The 23507-nt window shown below is 40.9% G+C and overlaps 1 protein-coding gene across 3 annotated transcripts in view; it reads left to right on the top strand.

The window, feature by feature from the left end:
* Positions 1-23507, top strand: part of pkp4 (plakophilin 4) — an 83647-nt gene that overhangs the window by 28640 nt on the left and 31500 nt on the right. For 2 of the 3 annotated variants that reach the window (XM_044365156.1, XM_044365159.1), the window contains 5 exons: positions 9982-10094; positions 16585-16619; positions 19773-19904; positions 20465-20664; positions 21175-21763. In XM_044365156.1, coding sequence (XP_044221091.1) covers positions 9982-10094; positions 16585-16619; positions 19773-19904; positions 20465-20664; positions 21175-21763 — 1069 coding nt within the window. The remainder of the gene's footprint in view (positions 1-9981; positions 10095-16584; positions 16620-19772; positions 19905-20464; positions 20665-21174; positions 21764-23507) is intronic. The other variant, XM_044365158.1, reaches the window with a different exon arrangement.

Here is a 23507-nt window from a genome sequence, read left to right as displayed (position 1 = left end):
GGAATTGTATGTTCACAGGTCTACATGAATTGCACTGGCTATGTAATTGCACCGCTGCAGCATTTTGGCTTTTTGTTCCAATTGAGGAGATACAGATTGCCTTGTGTGAATTGTTATTGTGTGAATAACTCTCATTTACTGGCACTATGCCTTGGCAGTATTATCAACAGCATCACATAAAAGCTTTTGTTGAGGTTTGAATAGCTTGTAGCTGGACAAAACAAGTAGCAACTCCACTACAAAACTTAGATCAAAAGAAAAAAAAATAGTCGTTTTAAAAATGCAGGGAAAGTTCTTGTACTTGCAAGCTTGCAGCTGTAAATTTTGTTTATGAATATAGGCTTTTATACATGTACTGAAAGCACAAATTGTAAGATGATGGTGTTAGATTTAAGCCATTTTTTTTTAAATGTGAAATTTTCGTCTACAGCTACACAGAACTTTAAATTTTAAATAATGCCACACATTGCTGGTTCCACTTGAATTAGTAATGGTGCACAAATTGTGCTTTTAAAGTGTAATTATGTGTGTCACGCTGTGAATGCTAATGAGGCAGAAATACAAAGGCATTTACTTTGGTGATTTAAGTTAGGGAAAGAAGATCAGCCTTGCCAACATGCTCAAACCACCTGCGCCAGTCACAAAATTGTTTTTAACTAAACAAATAAACGATCTCAACAAAAAGAATTTGCTTGGAAACACATTTTAAAATCAAAAATAGCTAATGTTGTTAGATTTATCCATTAGACTGACACATATTTTCTGTCACCATCCTCTTTGTGCAGTCTACCCTCTATTTCTTTGTTAATGACAGTCTTTTGTTGTCAATCTCTTGTGTGGCAAGCACTGACTGCTGTACACGCAAATACAGATGACAGCTCCTTTTAATAGCATTCACCACACAAATGACAGTTTCTGTAATGGCATTTTAATTAGCAAGCCAAATTGTAACTTCATTTTCATGTTCAAATCACAAAAAGGAAGCAGCGTGTTATATCTTAAATGCCACCAACATAATATTATTTTTGGGAGTGATGAAGTCTGGAGCATGCGGTTATATTCAGAGCTTTTTAATCAGGTGCAACAAGTAATGTTTCAACATCTCAGTTGTCCCGTCTGTTGATAATCCCTCATCCTTATAGAAGGTTTAGGGTTAGCTCATGGTGATGACAGAAGTGATCATTTTACTTTGAAGAGGTGGGAATAATGTTTTGCAACAGCAAGCTTCATAATAGTTACAGGTACCCTGTGGCGGTTTCAACCACCGTCAAAGTCTGTGTAAAGAAAAATGCGAGATTCCTTTTTAAACACGTCATACATGTTAGAAAATAATTGCTGAAAACATCACCAGTTATGAATCAGATCTGCACCAGAAAACCAAATCTTGTAGGAACCCAATTTCTGCAACAAGATTGTCCCGCTTTGCTCTCAACAAAAGAATCTAAAAATCATTTCAGCAGATCTGCAAGTTTCCTGCTGTAAAGGCTTGTAATGCTGCATTAGAAATCCTGGCAGAAATTATGTTCTATTATGAACTTGGTTTTCCATTATCTGAGTGTGAATGATTTTTCAATTTTCTATTTGTAGGCTCTTGTCACATTATGAGCTTATACAATATAAAAGCCCTGCTGCAGCTATGGGTGCTAAAGCAATTTTCTCTCTCCGGTACACCTACTGTATAGCTTTGACTGCAGCTATACACTCTCAGCATGGCACTTTGTTTTTAAATGCCTCTCTATCCAACATGGCTATTATAATTCTGCTATGGTGGCATGACGCTGCAGCCAGTTTCTTAAAACCTTAGTATTTTAACAAGGTGACTTTGTGGCAGTTTTAGTAAGTAATTTCACTGGTTCTTCCAGGTCTGGTCACACAGGCTGTTCTGAGGCCTCGCTCACACCTCAGACCTCGTTTTCTGTCCCTGCTGCTGCAGAAATCCTTTAACCTCTGCTGTCATTCTCCCACTGCGCAGCAGAGTCAGGCTCTCGTTGGAATGCGTCTGCCACACTGCAGTGAGGGTGCAGAGCTGTCAAGCCTCATTGCCACTTAATGAACAAACATATTTCTGGTAGATTCTCATCTTTGGTTAAGAGGAAAAGCTATCTGTGCTAGTTATGCGAAATGAATCCTAACATCGCAAATTAACATGCAGCTGTGTCTTTCCAGGCTGAGGTCCAAATCAGAATGATACCAAAACACAAATTTTCAACGCTCTTAACCACAGACCCACATGGGTTGCACTGGGATAAGATTTCTAGTCTTAATTAATAGAGGGATTTGGACACTCACTACCAGGGATTAGGCAAAGATTTCTCTGAATACCTCAGTTATTATTCTGTCATATAACAGAAAGAGTTGTTAAGAATTTTAGCATAAAATTCACCAGCACTGCATCACATTATCCCAATTTATCATAGTACATATGGTAGGTTCCTTATTTTACATACGTGAGGTGAAATAAAGATGGTCAATAATTAGGTTGTATCCATGATGAACCTCACATGGTCTGAACATGCGTTTTTATTCACACATGCCAATTAGATAGATAGTATCACAAATCTCAGTTTTGTGAATCATTTGGATAAAAGTATATGTAACCTTGCAACCTACCAACACTAGCTACAAATTGTGTATTATACACTCACCAGCCACTTCAATAGGTACTCCTGTGCAATCTAATGCAATCCAATACAACAGCTCTGCCATAAACTCTACTTTTACAACGTTCATACATTTTCAGTTTTTGTTGGCATTGTCAGAAAGGTGATAATTCTACTTTATGTGTATTATTGAGGTTGTAGTGGGTGATGATGGTGTACTGGGGTCCATTATATTGAATGGTGTTCCTAATATTTTGTCCACTCCATTAACATACATGAGGAGGGCAAAATATTAGGAACACTTTTTAATATAATGCACTCCAGTACACTGCCACCACCCACTACAACCTCAATAATAAACACAAAGTAGAATTATCACCTTTTTGACAATGTCAACAAAAACTGAAAATGTATAAGTTTTGTAAATGTAGAAATTATGGCAGAGCTGTTTTGTTCAATTATATTAGATTGTACAGGTGTACCTAATAAAGTGGCTGGTGAGTGTATATTAGCGTTTGGAACATAAGAATAGACAGTGGTGCAAATGGGGTAAGTATGTGTTCCTGAAACATTTTTGTTTAGCGCATGACTTAAAGGAATAGTTGTAGCAAACTATGATTCCAGTCATACAATCTAATTTTTACTTAGAAGACAAAAAACTTCGACAATCAATCTTCACAATCATGCACCCACACATGCATTAGATATGCATTAAAAGGTATTGAATAATCTAGTCAAGTACCTCAGAATTGAAAGTTGTAAGCAGAAATGCATGGCAGGGTATAATATAGAGTACAGTATAATATGCTGACAACTTTATTTGCAGTTGTTCAGTAGGAAGAACTTTTGCAGGAGAGAAACAACAATTGAGTCTTCCACCAATTTATATGTCAAAGATGTCTGAAATTCATGTAGAGCGGAGATACGCTTTTATTACATCACAGACAATCTGTCTTATCTGGGTCGAAGAGTTTTGCTTGATTTACCACACAGTCTGGAGCCTCTCTTTTGAAGGGTGAAGGGTTTCTACTTTTTACTTTCTACTTTAAAAAATATTTTTTGCTCATTTTATGACTTCATTGGACATACAACGGTAAAGAGATGACGCAAATGGGGAGCGCTGCTGTTCATGGTCAGTGCTTTAACCCCTTGGCCACCAGGGTGCCCCATTTCATTGACTTATGTCATGTGATGCATTAATGCTGTTAAGAGCGCATGTGTGAGTTGCAATATGCCACTTTTTTTTTTTTTTTTTTGGCTGTACGGCATTTAGGGTTTATGAGTGCGTAAGCCTTTCTTATCTATGCTGGACCATAGTCTGTGCTGAATCAGCAGCGGGAAGAAGCCACTTCAGGCATTTCAGATGGGTCGTGTATTGTCAGCACCCATAAAGATGAAATGGGAGCGTGTACATTGGTAGCGTGGTCTGCTGTCGTGTGTCATCTGTTTTTTTTAGGCCAGGCTGAGGACACAAGGGGACAGGATCTGAATCAGCTCTAGGACTACAGGCAGATCAGGCCCAACAGGCTCATTGTAATGGCAAATAAAGGCATTAGGGGCCTTGTTGGTACAGGAAAGCCGGCCACCCATTGTCCCTGTCCTCTCCTTCCACTATAAGCCTCGTACCAACCAAGGCTGGGCCCACACCCGTTAAATAAGCACAGGGCTTGTTTAATGGTCATTACCGCTGTGCTTGGCCTGACTTGTGGATCGTTATGCTGAATAGATGTGTCCCATTCTGTGTAGGGGCCAAGCATGGTAAATGCAATGAACTGCACGGGGCAGTGAGTACTCTCTCTCCATGACTAATATGAGCCCCACTTATGAGCTGTGGTCCTCGTCCCTGTTTCATCAGAGCAGGGCCTATTTTGGCACATAGCCCTGTGCTATGACAAGTTAATTATGGATATATTGGATCCATATTCATAAGTCTTAATGCGTCATATGTAATAAGGAAAGTGTATTAAATGAGTGGGATAAAGAGAGACAGAGAGATTTAATTTTTATTTTTTTTTTTTTTTGCTAGTGAAAGCTGAAGGATGTGATGCTACCGAAGGCAATAAACTCAGCATGACAGAAAGGGTGCATTGTTGTTTAATGGCTGGTTACAGGGTCAGAGAGAGTGGGTCACCTGACTCTTGCCATCCTCCTGTTTCTCAATCATCCTTACTGACAAAAGACTTCCAATCATAAAGAAACTGCGATCTTATAAGATAGATTATAAAATCTATTGATGTGTACTCCAGTGTGTAACAAAAACCATACAGCCGACACAATGAGACCACAAGTGAGGTCAGGCCCGCAACCAATTTGTAAAGGCATGGAGGACAGAGCTCCATGCAGGAAGCTCTGGACTGGCTCCATGCTTGTCCATAGTAAGAGGACAGCAGGGTTTGGGCAGGAATGCAAGCAGGATGCCCGCCTACTATAGGTTTGGAGCAGTTCCGAATATCAGTAGTGACAGAGACCTCTGTGCCTTATGGCTGCAGCAGATGCCTCTCTCTGCTTTGCTTGATCAAGATCATAGACCATCTAATCGGGGGTATGGGGATTGAAGGCCAGTCGGTGTGTGTGTGTGAAATACTAAGAAAGCCATATCTGTTTATTTCTCTCTCTTGCCTGCATGTATCACTGTATAATGAGATATGTGCAGCCTAAGATGAAGTCCCTGGACTTGAGAAGGTGACACACTGCCAAATAGAACAATTGGATTATGAGCTTAAAAGAAAGAAGGCACAGAAATGGTGGGCCAAGAATAGTGACATTAAGGAAATCTCCTTCTTCATTCAGGCAGTAAACAAAACGGTTTGGTCTGTCTCTCACCATAATTTTTCGTTAGCATCTGCTACATGTTTATACAAGGCAGCTTGCATACTGTAACTTAGTAAGCGCTCACATAGAAGATGAGTTTCGTCTTAAAGGTGAGTGCACGCGTGCGTGTATGTGTTTGTGTGTTTATACTAGAGTTGTGACTGATCCGATATCAGGTGCTGATAACGACGTAATTCACTCATCGGATATCGGATTGACATTACCGATCCATGTACCAATCCAGATTCCATAGTCTGATGTTTTGGCCAACTGGGAGAGTAGCAGAGCTCACAGACGCCGTGACAGATCAGCGTAGAAGAGACTTAGTGTGCACAGAACACAACCGAAGAACGAAGGGAAGATGCCAGCCTACGGCCTGGTCCAGAATACAGAGAGTGTAAAAACTAGGAGTACAGCTGACACCCCACAGGAACCGCGAGTGAGTCAGTGGGAAGGAGACACAGCTCACCACACACAGCACGCTGCACCCGCAGGCCGCCGCAGGAAAAAGGGACACGCTTCATGGGAAAGCGGAGGGGTGAATGTGCGCTTCATCCCTCCTTCAATTAAGTCCCGCTTTCATATTTCCTTTTGAACTGTTGCACGTGACGAGGTGGCACGGGTCCATACAGTAACTCTGAAGGCAGCAGAGAAATAGATTGAAGCTATACACTGAAAATGAAAGAGCCCTTCCTTTATGGTTATTTCCTTCTGCTTTTTGTTTGATACGTTTGGTTTATTCGCATGGATATTTTGTTTATTTTGTTTGCAGTGTATTTAGTTAACAGATTATTTTGGCTCACCCCTGTTAGTCAATATATCTGGACCATTCCACCTTACATCATATAAACTCTGGATGCGGTAGGAGACTGTGACAGATGAATCTGAATCTGACACTACGAGGCAGCCGGGGACTCAAGACCTCTCGCGTGTTGTAGCCAAAGTTAAAGCAGGAAGACTGCTCTTAGGTGTACTGGACACTGGACTCCTTTAACACGGAGACATTTTTTCTTTAGTGATGTTTTATTTCTTCTAAGAGACTTTTGACCTGTGTTTTAAATCTGTTCTTGTGTTTTCGCTTATAATAAATTCATTTGTTTTTAATCTCAATTTCTGTCTGCATGCTGTTTTGGGTCAGTATAACTCCGCAGTAGAAATGATTGGATTTTTCTTTAAAGTCACACTCCACACCCATGGCAAATATTGCTTTTGAATACATTTAATTTTAATGTATTTTTGTATATGTTTTTAATAAGAAGTGCTGTGTGGTCTACTACAGCCTCATGTAACCTTATACATAATACCAACCACAACAATAATGATAATAATATTCAAGAAAAAAGAGCTCTGGTATCAGTATCAGTATCGGCAGATATCCAATTTCAGGTACCGGTATCAGATCGGAAATGAAAAAAAGTGGATCAGCGCATCTCTAGTTTATACTGTATTAGTACTGTTTACACTTCTCTATATCACTGTTTCAAATCAGCCAATGGCCTAGTGCCTCTGTACTAGCATATCTAGTGGGAGAGAACTGTGTTTAAATATTTGAATGTTCAAATTTTCTCTTTCCTCCCTCTTTTATCTGCGTGTGTCCATGTGGATTTTACCCCTCTCTTGCACACTGGTGGCAAACTCTCACAATGGAATGATTCCAGACTTGCATCAAGAAGTAGTGAGACTGTATTTGAATCATTTCTTTTCTCTTCTCTTTGTCTACCTTGACTCTTATCCCTAGTTTACTTTGTTAAGTCATCTTATTACCACAGCGCTTTAAGCGCATATTAGTTTCTGGCTTCTTTGTGTGTGTGTGTGTATGTGTGTGTGTGTAGAAATGTTGTCCTAATAGTTCAGTCTTGCTGACTTCCTCTTGTGGGAAAAAGTCATCCAACTAGCACTGCCACATTGCATCACGTAGTAAGGTTCAGTCATGGGGCTTAGTGAGAGAACAGTTAATATTGGTAGTGACCTTCAGGCTCTGTGTTTGTTTCTTTGAGGACTTGGTTGAATATATGCCAGATCAAGAGTTCAGATCTAAAGATGTATAGCAAAAAAAATGTATGTTTTACAACAACCAGTTTCTTAAAATGAATGCTGTGTCGCAAGCAGCCCATTAATTGAATATGTCCTTCTTCCTATGATCTGCATATACCTTGTGACAGAATACATTTCAATACAAAGTATTTTGACTGTTCATAGTGTCTTATCTGTTCCTCTCTCAAGACCGGAAAGAAGAATGATTGGTTGGAATGAAAGGTTGAAATTGGCAATTGTAATGGAGCTGAGTCTCCCAGCAGGAGTTATGTGTCACACACATTGTGGGCTCAGAGGATTGTGGGCTTGTTTTTTTTTTTTCTCCAAGTAAATCAAGGTTGTGGCTGCTCTTTCTCTGTCCTGTCTTTAAAGCTGTATCTGCACTCTCATTCCTCGCGGGTTTGTATTGTATCACGAGTAAGCGGACATTTGGATGACCCCTACCATTTCCTGGAGAGTCTGCCTCATAACTCTGGCCTGTGCTGGGCGATAAAATGATTAGGATAATGATCTGAAAGATGAAATATAATGTGTTCAATCTTTTTTGGTACACAGGGGGATTATGCTGCTTTCTCAAGTGTTCGGAAGGGGCACCTCAAAAAGCCAATAGTTGAAGGATTAAAGTTATATGAACACCAAACATCAAACAATAAGTGAAAATTCAACAGTAGATAATGACTGTTTTGTTCCACCAAATATATTTTAAGACATGGCATAAAATATTCCACAGAAATAGCATATATCATGATACATACATCTTTAATGCTAAGTTTTCCCTGGTATAGTTACACGTCTGTGTGGCGAGAGAAAGCATCGTTGTTGTTGAAGCTTGTGACAGAATGTCTGCGATTTCGAGTGTTTCACCTTCATATTAGATATCAGCCTCACCACAGCCATATTGGATTTGTATTTGCTGTGCTAAGTTGCTGCTATTGCAAGCTAAATACTTCCAGCTGCAGCTTCACACCGAAAGCTGATGAACTCCTGGGAGGCTTTATTGTGAAGCAGCTACAAGAAATGCATCGCATTTGTCATACAGAGTAGCGGTCCTTTGTTAGCAGCACTATTGTTCAATAAATCTGATCTACACAACAAGATGTGGACCTATTCTTCACGCCTCTGTCGGTGGAGTGGTTTTGAATATTGCAAAAAAAGAATATTACTTGGGGAAGCATCCCGAGTGAGCTGCAGGGTCTTACTGCGGTTTAGGCGAAACAACACACCTCCAACTTGTAACGAAGGTAAACAATACATGTTACTGCACCATGCTTTCCTTTAGTATATTTATACTATGAATATATTTATTTCCCCATGTATATGAAGCATCCTTGGCACAAAAATTTCCTTCGGGATAAAGAAAGGTCTCTCTTATCTTATTCGTGCCATATGCAAGATCTAGTTGCGCTTGCCAATGGCGTGGCTTTGGTATCCTAGCCATTATCAACAAGAAAACAGGGCTTTGCATTTTTCCCTCTTTCATGATCCTGCTGACTGCAGTCAAGCTCCACATATCTACAACTGAGGTGAAGGAGAGGAGAGTAGTGGAGGGTATAAAGCAGCAGTTTGGGGGAGGGGTGAGTAGAGCATGTCTACAGTGCAGAGAGAAATCTCAGTGCACCCTCAGAGAACATTGGTGTGAAAAGTAGGCTGGTCCAAGTGCTGTAGAGTGACTGAACTTCCTCAGACAGATCACAAAAGAACCTAAGAGCTGGTCTGTGTGTGTATGCAGCTAGCTGTGAGTGTAATTGACTGCGGTAATCGACATTACATGGGGCAGCTAAGGATAGCAAGGCGAGGAACCTGCTGTGTGCACATAGTGTAATGGTGAGTGAGGCCTTTTTGCAGGTAATACACAAGTGTTAGTGGTGGGCTGCAGATAACTCTTTGCACTGGCAAGGTGGCGTTTAGGATGACAAAAATGGTATTTCTAAGGCATGCAAATTTGTGTGTGTGTGTGTGCACGCATGCAATGATTTTTCTGTGTATAAAAGACCCTGTGTGTGTCTTATGAGTGTCATAATGCAGTGCTTGGAGCTAGAGAGCTGTGCAAGTAATAGCCTCGCTCAGACTAGATAATTAGTCAAATGCTGATTTCTCCGACTCCCATAGGAACAGTGCCACCAAGGCTAAATATCACCCACTGAAGTGGTGCTTATCTCTGTGTGGGCTGGATGAAATGGCAGTACTGTATAGCCTGTGTGAATGTGTGTCTACACGTCAGTTTGTGTATTGGGATATACATGGTCTCTGTTTTTAAGCCACTCATTAGAAAACATTTTTCTTTTGGACTTAGCTCATTTGCAGTGCCTTAAGCTTCTATTTTTGTGTCATCATTAACCAACATGCCATGATGAAGTACAGCGCTGTTGGAGCAGGCTGTCAAACTGTCATCCTGCCTCCCTCATATTGACTTCACATTTGTTGTATATGTCAATATAAGTATGTAAAGCTCACTCTGATGAGAATGTATTTCTGACCTTCAGTCCTTTGTCTTTTTTTTTGTTTGTTTGTTTGTTTTTATCGTGTTTATGTGCAGGAGCTCCAGTTTGAACGGCTAACCAGAGAGCTGGAAGTGGAGAGACAGATTGTGGCCAATCAGCTGGAAAGATGCAGACTCGGGGCCGAGTCGCCAGGCGCTGGTAGCAGCAGGTAATGAGAAGATGGACACACACAGCCACAATCCAACACATGGCTTTTTCATCCCTCACAGCGGTGGCCATATTCTATAGTGTAACCTTATGGCATAGTGATGAAGCAACCCAGCGTGCTCTCATCTGATTGGACTGTAAACCTAATCATCTTCTCCTCCTGTCTATTATGTCTATATAGTTTGAAATGGAAAGAATTGTTCCAGTGTTATCTAAGCCAATCGTGGTCACATCATTTAGCAAATTAAATGTGCTGGATTTAGTCCTGCTAATTGACTCAAGTCACCCTTAAGGTGAGCAGAAATTAAAATTGAATACAGCTGAGTTCGTAGGGAAAATAATGAGCCAATGTTTATCAGTGACAGCATACATGTTTGTGAATGTGCATGATACCGGGGTGTCGTACGCTCACTGAAGCGCTACTGTCAGTGTGGAGCAGCTTTTTAGAGTTTGTTCTGGGAACTCATTCTCGCTTCATCAGCTGAGACTCGAGGCTTTTTTGATCATCACACCTCAGTGACCACACATTCTGTCCTATCTGCTGTGGCTCAGACATAAAGAAGTTCATTCGTACAGCTCAATGCCACATACAACATCCCGATGGGCTTCACAGGCCTGCTGTGAAGAAGGTTGGACACCAGTCTTATATAATAACATGACCTGATGGTTTGCCCCAGTGCCATTTGTCAAAGATACAGATGATGTAGCGATGCAGCGATACACAGAATTTTCATTAACACTGACTAATAACAGTTGTAAAAAATCAATAATTTTACTGATGCTTTTCAAGGAGTATGACACCTAATGCAATTTTAAGATTAGCAGCAGAATAACAGTATCATCTACAAAAAAAATGAGATTACGTAAAAGAAAATACATGTTATATTGATTTGTATATCTTCTTTTTTTACAAGAAGTGTCACTTTAAGTTGTAGTTAGTTGGTTTTAAAGTATTTTTTGTAACATTGAACATTATTCACATATTCGAATGTGGTAATGGAAACATTTGACTACATGTTAGTGCTGTGAGAATGATGTGTGGAAGCTTTGTCCAATTTTTTGGTGGCTGTGAAGGTATTGATTTTTTTTTTTTTTTTTTCCTGAACACAGTGATATGACAGCACGCTCTGGCAGTAAGGTAGTTGAACGGCATTTAAATTGTGTATTTTTTTTCCACCAACGTCGCACACTGGATTATTATTGAGTGCTTTTCCATATACAGCGCAGTAAAAGGTACTGATAACATTCTAGAGGTGAAAGGTCCTGTTGAGTACGTCATCTAATCATCCCAGAATGTCTGTTTCTTCTTTTACTTTTCCTCCTTGCAATATTTAAAATGTTTCCACTGACAGGAAAGTACCTAAATGTTTTATGTAGAGCCATTTTTCGAAAATCTGACCAACTCCACATATGCATACGTACACTGTTTCTTCAGTGCATGGGCTCATGTCTAAAGAAATGGAATTGTTATTTGCATATTGTTCATAAATGGTCACCTGATATGCAGTCTGAAGCCAGGTTTGAGGCACATTAACTCTTAAATGAACCGTGATATAATTGGGATATATCTGGATATATGACACTTAGTCTCAATAGGGGCTGTAATGGCTCTGTTTGATCTTTTTTCTGGCTTTGTGATAATAAGCTCTTTGCCCTTACATGATGCATTCTTGCACTCTAGCCTGCATACCTACGGGAAAAAAAACACCCACCTACTACCAGCAGATTGCAGTACTCAGGAGTAAGAGTGTCCATTTCCCCTTTCTCCCTTTTCAGAAAGGTACAGGTATAGAGCAGCTTCAAGTACTACCAAAAAGGTCCGGTCAACAGCTCTCTGAAAATATACACAGCCAGACTATTTACTTTCATTTCCTCTTTTTAAAAGTACTGTATTTTAGACCCCAATTTTAGTGCATCCAACCATGCCAAAGATCGTGTTTTGAGATCCAAGCGACATACTTGCTTTCCCGTAGTTGCCCTGGTTGCTCATGACAAAAAATTTAACAATTTGAGTGGCACCTCAACATCGGTATTTTTCATAGAGGTTGGTGGTTCAAACAGGCCAAAAGCCAAAATGCCAGTAAATATTGAATATGACGCTGTCAGGGATAAAAACGCAACTGCCAAAACCATTTTCAATTAGCCATAATAATATAATTCACTGACATCATTTCAAGGCTTCTTGTTGTTACTATTATTTTTATGATCCTTGATGTGATATTCTGCCTTCATAAGGTCATTGCATCAGGTTATTATAAAAGTTAACAACGGCCAATTACACTTCACTGTCTGTGTAGCTCTCTATTATACTAAGCAACATCATTCTCATGATGTTGAATGGCGGGCCAATACTGAGTCTAACCCTTCAATTTTTTTTTTTTTTCATAATGCGGCTACACAGACTTTTTGTTATTTTCCTGCTTTATTAATTCATTTTATAACATTTTAGTAAGAAGCCTTTCTTTTTTAATCTGCTCCTCTTTGCTTTGTAAATTTGCTTAATTGGTGAGTAAAAGCAGTTAACAACTATAAGTAATTAAGTACTTTCCTTTCACCTTGCTTCACTGTTTCCACATATACAATTTCAGTTGCAAATAGCCACACTTAAAAAAAACAAGTCCCAGAAGCAAAAGTAAAGGTTGAATAATGGCTCAATAATCAGGTTATAATGATACTTTAATAAACTCTCCCACCAACTTTCCCTACATGAAATTTCAGAAATTACTGCCGAAAGATTTAATCACATTTTTAAAGTACATGTAAACTGATTCACTTTTCCCTCTGGGGGGCTGGTAGCCTTTCAGCACCTCCCAGGGACCCTGTAAAGAAAACTTGCAACACCATTTACACACCTTTTTTAAAGCCAGGCAAGGACAAATGAAATGGCTGTCAATGGACATTTGTGTGTGAATGGAGATCAGCTTTAACCGTTGAGGTCACACTACTTGACTCAATAGCTCAGCAGGACAACAGCACACTTTAGGGTTCTGATGGGAGTCATTACATTGCCTGACACCTCTGGAGTTGACCACCCCCTGCTTTTCTACAGGCATACAGAGGATGGTCATGAAACTTGACCTCTGGCAAAGATGCAACCCACCTACCCAGCCAGTCTCTTACTTGCCAAAGAGAATGATGGGAAATAAAGTTTCCTTTCAGGGTTAGGCCTGTTGTTTATCAGCATCAGCAGTTTTACAGTGGCTTTGCCCTGCCAGCTAGATAGCCAGCCAGTCGGCATGCAGCACGCATGGTGCATCATCATTATGGCAGCCATTCTTCCACTTCATCTGCCACGGTTCAGTGGAGCACAACTCCCCCAACTTCCTCTTTTTAATTGCCTGCGTGCTTATTAAAATTCTGAGAGTTTCACTTCTTAAAGCACATTGAGTGTCACCTTAGATGGAAAAAATGACAGCAGTTGCAACATCAGGTGCTTGATAGTAATGACCAGTAATTAGAGAAGAGTAAAAAGAAAAGGGCGGGAACATCGCTCTGAGGTCACCTACTTGGCTTCGGTTTGTCATAATAATTAGCCCTAGAAAAATGGCTCAGAGAAAGTACTTTCCTTCCAGTCAAAAAGTATTTTCATAGGTACTTACATAAGTTGAAATTATTAGGTGACTATTAAGATCAAGATGTGTCTCGCATCGCATGTCTGTTCTGCACTTAACTTTCTGCAGAGGCCTTAGCTATAATCACTTGAGTGCAGTGCATATGCTGCAAGATTATGGTAATTTTCCTTTTTTTTAATAATATATATATTCAGTTATACAGTTTTGGTAAGCTGTGAAGGTATATTTACAGTTAAAGTTTTTTATTTTCTGAAAATGACAAGTCATAATTTAGTTTTCAGTTTGTTTCAGTTTTAATTATAATTTAAGTTGCATTTTTTTAAGCATTCTACGGTAGGATGAAAGAAAGAAAATGGTTTGTAGTTTGTCTCCCAAAAAACTGTTTATTTCTTTTTTCATGATTTAACTTGGGCAACAGACCGTAAAGAAAGTATTGGTGAAACCCTGAGTAAAGAGAGACTAACAAGAAATGATCTATTAAACTGAATGATTGAGCAGTTCATTTAAAGTAAAACTTTTAACCATGTATCAGGATGAAGAGGAAAATTTCCTCCCCACGTTTTACAATGCCTCCTGTATACGTCAACGCCTTGATTGCAGGAATATCTATTACTGTGCAGCCCCTATGTACGCGACCAATTCGTATAAACGTCCGCCCTGCCCTGCCAGTTACACAGCTGGTGCACACAGCTCATGAGAAAGTCGCCGGTGCTACAGTTTGGCTGTCTTGATGTGAACACCGTTCAAATTTTTGAGTTTGTACTGCCCTCTCGTCGTACCACCAGCTTGTTCCACATCACCAGGTATACCAGCATGCTTTGTGCAGTGAGTGAGTTGTGCAGTCGCTTCCCATAGACAGTGGATGAGTGTGGATTTTGCCGACAGTCACTTCGCGTACACCGTAAGGTTCCTGTTGTGAAGGTTTGGTCTAGGCATACATTCGCCACAGTTGACCTGTTTTCTCATCATGGAGGAAGGCCGGGAATGACAGTAACTCCCACAGCCTGCTCTCCTATTTGGTGAGATGGTGTACTTCACCAGTAAAACTGCAGCTGACTGCTGGAACTTCCTTGTAGCATTCTTGCTGTCAGGGATGGTAAGCAATCTCACATATCCTGACCAGAATAAACATCCTCACATGTTAATTCACACGACATCGGGTAGCACGCTAGAAAACTGCAAAATAAAAATATAAGGCATGTTTAATAGTGATTGTGAGGTCCCAGACATGAGAACAAGAGTGCAGTAGGACAATTAAAAGGTGGTGACTATATGCATATTCTGAAAATTCTGAAAAAATTAATTTGTGCCATAGTCTAGTGGGCACTTGGTGTTGTGCTTTCCATCTCTGAGCTTGCCATGAGGTATCATCCTTTGTCCACTGATCCAGGACCATTCATCATCAATCACTACATACTGTCACTTATAGGGTTCTGCCATTAGCCGAGTCAGTCCGCCTTAGGCACGCTGAGCCAAGCCAGCCCGCGATAAAACACTTCTCCACTACAGCTTCACAGCAGGGGATAACCGTGGCAAGCCATGCTGCTACGGTCCTGCTCGCTGGCAAGTCCAACCGTGGCCAACTCGTGACAACCCCCTTCTCCCTCTCAAACAAGCGGTGTGTTACAGACTCATCTCATGTCTGTGCTGGAGACCAGAGAAAAAGCTGTTTTTTAAAGTCTCTGTTAAGCTCCCAGTACTATTGTAGTTTCTCTCCTGTGTTCCTATTTATACTTTCAGATATCTGCTTTATTTCACTGTTCCTGATCCCTTTCAGCTGTATCAGAGCTGTGTTAAGTTAACACTGATGAAAACCTTGCTTTTGTGGCTTCATATTAAAAGCTTTTTAATGACTAAATAACATGACTTATTGTGAAGAATTTATAGGAAATGAAATGTGTTTATAACCAAATTAGCAGAGCTTCGTTAGCGATGCTATTCCACAATTAAAACAGGTTGAGACAACATGATATGGAGATATTTGGAGCTACTTTTTCAGTGAATCAGTTAGAAACGATTCTAGGAGGAATAGTACAAGCAGAAACAGCCACAGTGATGATGGTGTTTGATGAATAGCAGGCTCTTACTGCATTTTCTGCAAACCAGCACACTTCCAACAGGTAAACAGCTTCTTTTACCTTGCCGTGCTGTGTAATGGAGAAATATTCGTAGCGTGCCAGCTCGACTCAAGTGCTCCCAGCATGGCTCGGCGCAACTACACCCAAAACAATGGAAAAGTCTGGTATCCTCAGTGATGTGGCTGAGTAATAGTCACAAAGTATGATTGTTCTCCATGTGGACCATTATTGTCCCACATTATTCTCTGAAGACTGAGTGCGTGTCTGAGTTTCTCTCTGTTCTGGAATATACAATGGCATGCATTTCAGGATTATGTCAGGGTGTCAGGATGATGCGAGCCTGTACACAGTGTGTGTCAGTGCACTGTATGATCACTACCGATTTATCTCTAGGAGCTTGCCTCCCATCAGGGGGTTTCAGCTCCCATCAAAATGGATCCATCCCCTGGCCGTTTGTACTTTTTGACTTAGCATGTTTACTAAAGCTGCAGGTGAAAAACAGCTTCCAGTCCCTCATCTATATCTTTGTTGTCAGTGCTGACGGGTCCTCAAACAGAATACTAGCTGTCACCAAGGGCACCTTTAGGTCTTGATAAACACAGTTGACAGGAATGGGCTTTACATCCGAGTTTCAAACATTAAATCTTTACCGAGGTGCTATACTCTGAACCTTTAGCTGTTTTATCTCAAACACAGTGACCCTGACCTGAAAATCCCAAGGAAAGAGTATATGAGGCCCCAAGGCGTCTCATCAGATCATTTCACTCATGTCATTCAGTGTGTTGTCCCTGGTCTCCAGTGCCTATATTCACTCTTTTATCTCCTGTTTTTCTTTGTACAGCTCATCTGAGAAGTCCTTGCCTTGGAGAACTGCAGGTATGTTAACACAAGCACTAAAATGATCGCATATCTTGCATGCATTCGAACCACATTCGGTGTCCTCTACACTCATTGATAAGTGTCTTCAGGAAAACATGCCGTCCATCTCACCCTGTAACTAGACCTAAAATAACCTGAAAATAATGCACGCCACAGTTTTTGTCAGACAATTGATGTAGAAGAACAACCTACTGTTCGCACCGTAGAGTTTTAGTGTAATGCATTGGGTCACATGGCCACCTACTTTCATCAAACACTTGTTGCTGTGGACACCATTAAATACTAAAACACACTTATTTAGGTTACCTGCTTACAGGTTTGAAACAAGCTGTGGCTCCTGGAGTTATTGAGACCTCTAGTCAGTGGTCAGTAATCACTGCCAGACATAAATACCCATCTCCTTGTATATCTTAGGTTTACCTTATAAGGCTCACATCAACTATTAGTGGAGTAGTTCTGCTCAGTATCACAGTGATAAAATACTGACCCATGTAGCATCTGTAATGCAGAACATTCAAGTGCTTTTTAGATTCTTATTTAATATTGGCAGAGAGGATTGAGTGTATGTGTATCTTTTTTATGAGGTGTGTGTATGTCTGAAGTGCACTACAGGCATGCTTTAGATTTCCGCAGTAATCATTGCTAACATGAGCTTTTTCAACCAAGCTTACAGTAATTGACAGCCTGAGGCGTTTTCTTGTTCTAATATTTATCTAAGCATTTCTGCCCAGTCAGACACAACACCATCAGTGATTGAGAGCAGAAGTATTTCACTCAGAGCCCTTTGGTCTCTGTTTGTTTATCTCACATCCCTGAAAGCTCTTCAAGAGAGAAAAGATAATGAATTGAGTTTACTAATGTTTTTCATGGCTTATTAATTGCATAGTGGAACTTAGTAAATTTCTGCAATGGTCATTAATCTTTTATTGTCGATCCTGTCAGAGAAGCCTATGGGGGGTTGTACATATGCACTGGGAATATTAATACTACACAGTTTTCTCATTTGCTGCCCACTCCCCATTTCCTTGCTGAATGCATTTTGCCGTTTTGCTTTGTATTGATTTCTCATTGTGCTGTAGATGACTAATGATAGTCAGATGCGGTAATGTACTTTTTCCCAATCTAAACGAATTAAAGTCTAAATGTGTGGCACAGAGTGTAATGGGCCGTGTTTATCTGCGAGGTTTATTGGCCTCATGAGCCACCGTATGTCGCCACCGTCTGAGAGTTTGGGATGGAAGTGTTACTGTGGAAACAAGCCTTTTAGCCGCAGGAAATGTCAATGCAGTCACACCTCATGTCCACTGCAAGTAGAGGACAAAAAAAAACCCCGGAATAAAAGCTTTCTCTCTGTTTCTTCTCTTTTCGTTCAGCTACTTCCTCTCTCTCTATCTTTCTTTTTCAGATACCTCACAGACATTCTCTCGGTCAATATGTCTTACATGTTAGCGTCATGTACAAAATACAACGCCCAGTTATTTTTAATAAAAGCCACTTTGGTAATCTATATGAGAGAAACAGAAATTCAATTCTTATGGGACACAGACAAGCTGATTGCCTGTATGGTTTCTGCTTGACTGTGTATTCTATAGTTTTATCCAATACATTAGTAATAGATAAGAACATGTATTTGGGGGCTACAAGGTGCTTAGACCACTACTAGTGGGGTTACCAAAGCAGCGGCAAGCTTTGGAGATATAAATTCATCTACAAAATAAGTTTAAACATGTATCACTGAGATAATCCATGTGAGGACTGACAACTCTCTTCTTCTCTCGTGTCTATCCAGAACGATCATGTCATGTGTGAAAACAGTCGACATGGAATTGTTTTGCGTATGGGAGACTTAAATGTGAATGCCAGAAACCCCTGCCATACACTCATATTTGCAGCCAGCAATGTTTCATCTTCAGTGAGTGAAAAGGGGGTTCCGTCTCTCTCTCTCTTCGTCCTCCTCCTCCGTTCTGGCTTTTTGGCATCTCATTTATCAAACAGGGTCAAGGCTCATTATAAATTACTGTGGTCTAAAACGACACACTGTGTGCCAGACGTAGAAGTCACAGCCAGAATGGAAGGAGACAAAATACTTGCTGAGTGATGTCATTACTCTGGTGTAGAGGGACATGGAAATGCTTGAAATAAAATTTTAATAATTTTAAATGTGATCTTTTATGTGATCTTTCTCGCTCCATGTGTCACCCTTACCCAGCGTACAAGTCCTTTGCCCTTTTGCTCCTCAACTGTAACAAAAGGATGGATATTTTGTTAAAGATACAGGCAAAGAAAGAGAAGTGCAAAAGAGAGAGTGAGTGGGTGAGCAGGAAAGCGAGACTAAACTGAAACTTAAAGTCAAGGTGGAGAGGTTGAGGAAGAGAGAGGAGACGGACCTTCTTACAGCAGGCCCTGCCAAATGTGTATTCTGACAACTGGACCCCATTTGAACCTGGCTTGAGTGAATCCCATTTATAAATGGGCAAATGCCCTTAGAGGGCCAGCGGTGGGATCACATGATGCTGTCAAACACACTAGGCCTCTGTGTCAACAGATTTATGCAACAGGTCAGCTTGGACAACAAGCTTCATGGGATTCAACTCTCATTCACACACCAGCTAGCCAGGCAGGATTTGACAGACCCTGGCTGCCAATGTTTGCCTCCCTGTTCCCCTCCGCTTGCTGCCTATTGTTCTAGCGATTGCAGAGTAACCCATTGACACTGGTCACGCTCAACTCGATTGTGATTATGGTGAAACATAACATTGTGCGCGGGGACATTAGAGGGCTAATTCCATTTCCTGTTTGCCACACAGGTTGTTGTCATGCATGAAGAGACAGAGATGTAGGGAAAAGCTAGAACAGTGAAACTATTTGGGGAATGGCTGTATACACAGTTTTCATCACTTTGAAGTGAAATGCTACCCAATTTCGCCTGCACAAATTAGCAGGGCATTAAATGTAATGACTCCAACTGTACACAAGCATGAAACTAATGTTGCAGAAATGATTATGTTATTGTTTCCTCTCAACTCCAAATATTGTTGACTGCTTTAATGACTGTTGGAATCTTCCAATCCATTGCCAAAACTCTGTAATAGTTTCTGACACAGAGCTCTTCCTTCCTGTCTGACTCCCCGCTCTGCGGTTTCTTCCCAGATGCCGCTGCCCCAGGGGACACCAAGTCACGGGTGACTGACAGCTCCCAGTCGTCCAGCTACCGCATCAGGACTGAGTCAGAGCAGGTGTCTCTGTACTCCCCGGAGCAGTCCTCCCTCCATGAAAGTGAGGGTCTGTTATTGCCTTCTCTCTATCTTCTGCACTCCTATTTTCTCAAACTCACATCCTCTTTTTCTTGCCTCAGCATTGTCCCACTACTTCTATATGTCTTTACATGAAGACAATGGAGTAGAAGCACTGCTGGGTCTTTGTGGTAGTCACATACAGGTGCTGGATATTTCAGGTGTATTTAAAATGACCATGTTGCGACCCACATAGGTTTTCATCAGGGTCATTGTCAGCACTGTGTCTTTTGTTCTCTTTTGATGATACAGAAAGTCTTTTTCATCTTTCACCGTTGTCATTTCATACTGAAACTTGTTACTTTGAGCGACAGTAATATAACTGATCACAGCTTATAAAAGGCTGAGTGATGTACCATGGATACACTGAATCATAGGGTGAAAGAACAGTTATCCTCCCGCTGTGCCATTTGTCATTAGTAATGCTGTCTAGGTAAAGGTCATGTCTATTATGAAACCATTTATGGTGTGTCTATCTCCTGCTCTTCTAACCATTCCCTCTCCTCTCTCTCCATTTCATTTTTGTCTTTTTCTTCCATTCTCTGTCAGGGTCCGCAGGGAATTCGCGTAGCTCAACTCAGATGAACTCATACTCGGACAGCGGCTACCAGGATGCTAGCAGCGGCTACCTCAGCAGCCAGAACCTGGGCAAGGGTGAGCTGAGGATGCAGCACTCCTTCCCTGGCGCCAGCCCTAGCACAGGCACCCTGATGAGGAATGCCAGGGCCGAGGGCCAGGCTTCAGCCCAGGTACTGCCAGCAACTGCACATACAACATATTGCTGTTATCAGGAACAAAAAAAAAACCCCACTCATATCTGTAATGAACAATTTTCTGAATAACATTAGCATATATTTTATTTTAATTAAACAGTCGTTAATTAACAGTCCAAAATTGCTGTAACTTGTTTTTCTGCGAAGGTATCAATGTAATGCTTAAAGGCACAGAAGGTGGACAGTGCACTGAGCGCCGTAGACATAATCATGCTTCATACAACATCGCACACAGAGACCACTGAGAAACCAAATGGCAGTGTGACACACTCCATGGGGGATGGAAACAGAAAATAAATATGGCCTAGAGTAAAGTCATGCCCTGTAATTAAATGGTTTATGTAATGCTGTGTTATTTAGCATTTCATTATCTTTGTACAAGTCAATTTATAGCCAAGTACAGCATAATTGGTAAGGATTTTTATTGCTCCTTAAGGACTGAAGTAACAAATGCATTAAGCCATATTTTTTATTCTTGACTTATAGGTTCCAGCAGTCACAACAGCAGTGCCTGGCCGTGCAATGCGGAGGGTAAGCTCAGTGCCTTCTCGCTCTCACTCGCCGGCCTACGCCAGCAGTATGTCCCCCTCCCGCGGCTCCCTGCGTACCTCAGTTGGCAGTGCCTACGGCTCACCCATTGTAACCGAACCCAAACCCCTCTCCAGCATCTTCTCCACCACCTTGCCCTCAGCTCAACGCACCAGCGCCACCAGCGGCGGTGGCAGCGGCTCACCCTACTCCACCCAGAAAAACTCTCCTGCTGCGCTGCGACGCATGGGCTCCACAAACTCGCGATCGGGCAGCGCTAGCCGTACAACCTCGCCCTATCAGGCTTCTGCAGGGTCATCATCGGGCCGCATGGGCTCGCCTCTGACAATGGTAGACAACATCAACCCTCCACTGACTAAGCAGCCTAGTCTCACTCACTCATCGTCTCCAGTCAGGGCTAGTATGACCGCTGTGCCCCAGCACTACAGCTCCACTCTGCCCCGTGCCATGCTCCATAACACCGACCCCTACGGACCCCAGAGTTACGACATTTACGAGAGGATGACGCGACCTGACAGCCTCACAGGTGCTTAAACGCATACACACACACACTGTTTTCAACTGTCTGTATAGTTTTGTAGCATTGTTATAGATAGAAAAAAGTCTAAGGGCAGTACAGTCAAATCAGAGAGGAGAAGCGTGCATGGTGTTTTCCTCTCTGTTTGGCCTCGCTGGCCTGCTGTGTAAATCACCGTGTGTCCTTGTGTGTGTGTGTGTGTGGTGTATGTGCCAAACTCACATGTGGACTCACAGCACTTCTATGACCACTGGAAGGAGCACAGCGTCGACATCCATATCCGTTAGTTCAAGTGTGTATTGTGTATGAGTATTACTTTGAAAAAGCCTGATAATACATAGAAACATTGATAGAATGAACAGTAAAAACATATGAAATGGGTATTTTTGTGTAGCCTGTTGGCTACCACATAACTGCTCGTAATGAATTCTTCTCAACTTCTTGAGTAGAGGATTTTTAAAATATTTGGACGGTGTTATGTTTTTTTTGTTGGCTCTGTGCTCTGCATATTGAATCTGAAAGGAAGCAGTGACTGAGGTCAGTGGTTGTCCTGGAGTGTAGCCAAAACATAGTTCCTGCCTGAAAACAAACATTAGCTCAAATAGTGTAGTAGACTGCTAATCATAATAGTTTGGCTGTTAACAATATAATAGGAAACCAAATCTAGCAGCCTTAATGTAGTAGCTTGTATAGTAATATGTGGCGATGCAGTACAGATTGGAAGGAGGCATTGAATTGATATTATAAGATCTGGAAAACCACTGAATACATTTCTCCTTCATGTTTAAGTGACTTTTAAACATCACACAAAGGCTTGCAGAAAATTAGGTTAATCTATTGTGAATGATGGCCTTAGTTGCCATTTTTAAAATACCCCATTAAGCAGTATGACACTGCGTTCTTGTTTTTTTGTGGGGGTGATTATTTGCCTTTACCTGAAATGATCAATAATGTCTGACAGCCATTATCAGTGTCATTTTCAGTCAACTCTGGAGCTTGCTAGCCAGTGTAGTTAACCAAGAATGTTGGTTAATGTTGAGAATATGTGGTGTTTACAGTAAGTAAGTAATTTAACTTTTTACACGACGAAGTGTCCCTATGTAATGAAATAATTGAAAAGGCAGAGAAAATGATTACTACAACATATAATGGAGTTTTTTTCTAAATCCCTTATTTTGATGAGTGCGTTATCATGGCTATATCGAGGGCATTAACTGAGTAAATATGAGGTGTGTGTGTGTAATTTATTCAAAATAATTGCAGCGATCAGGGAAGATTTGAGAACCTACCTGCCCAACCTCGTTTGTGTGTCATCCTTTTAGCACTAAAGACTAACAAACAAGGGCAGGCTAATGTTTTCTAGACAAAACATGTATCTCTATCTGTATCTTAAAGTTGAAGCCAAACAGTTTTTCCTCACAATAACAGGAAGAGGCCAGGCTGTGCTCATTCATTCATTTTCAATGCTTTTTTTTTTTACTTTTTAAGGTACCTCCTGTAGATAAGGACCTAGTATTGACAGATAATGAAAATAACAGTTATTACATAGTACAGGTGTAGTGAAAATCGCAAGCTTTTCACATTTCAGTCTGAAGGTTTTTCAATCGGAGGAAGAAATAAGTCATCATTTGAAGCTTGTAACAGAAGGGCTCACCTGTAAAAAAAAATAAATAAAAAAATAACATTTTTATTTTCCTCCAAAAGCTAAAACGAAGCACTTATTCAGCAAATCACTGCATTACAGTGTTACAAG

The sequence above is a fragment of the Thunnus albacares genome, chromosome 11 (genome assembly GCF_914725855.1).
Source record: "Thunnus albacares chromosome 11, fThuAlb1.1, whole genome shotgun sequence".
Taxonomy (NCBI): domain Eukaryota; kingdom Metazoa; phylum Chordata; class Actinopteri; order Scombriformes; family Scombridae; genus Thunnus; species Thunnus albacares.
This window is presented reverse-complemented; position numbering and strand designations above follow the sequence as displayed.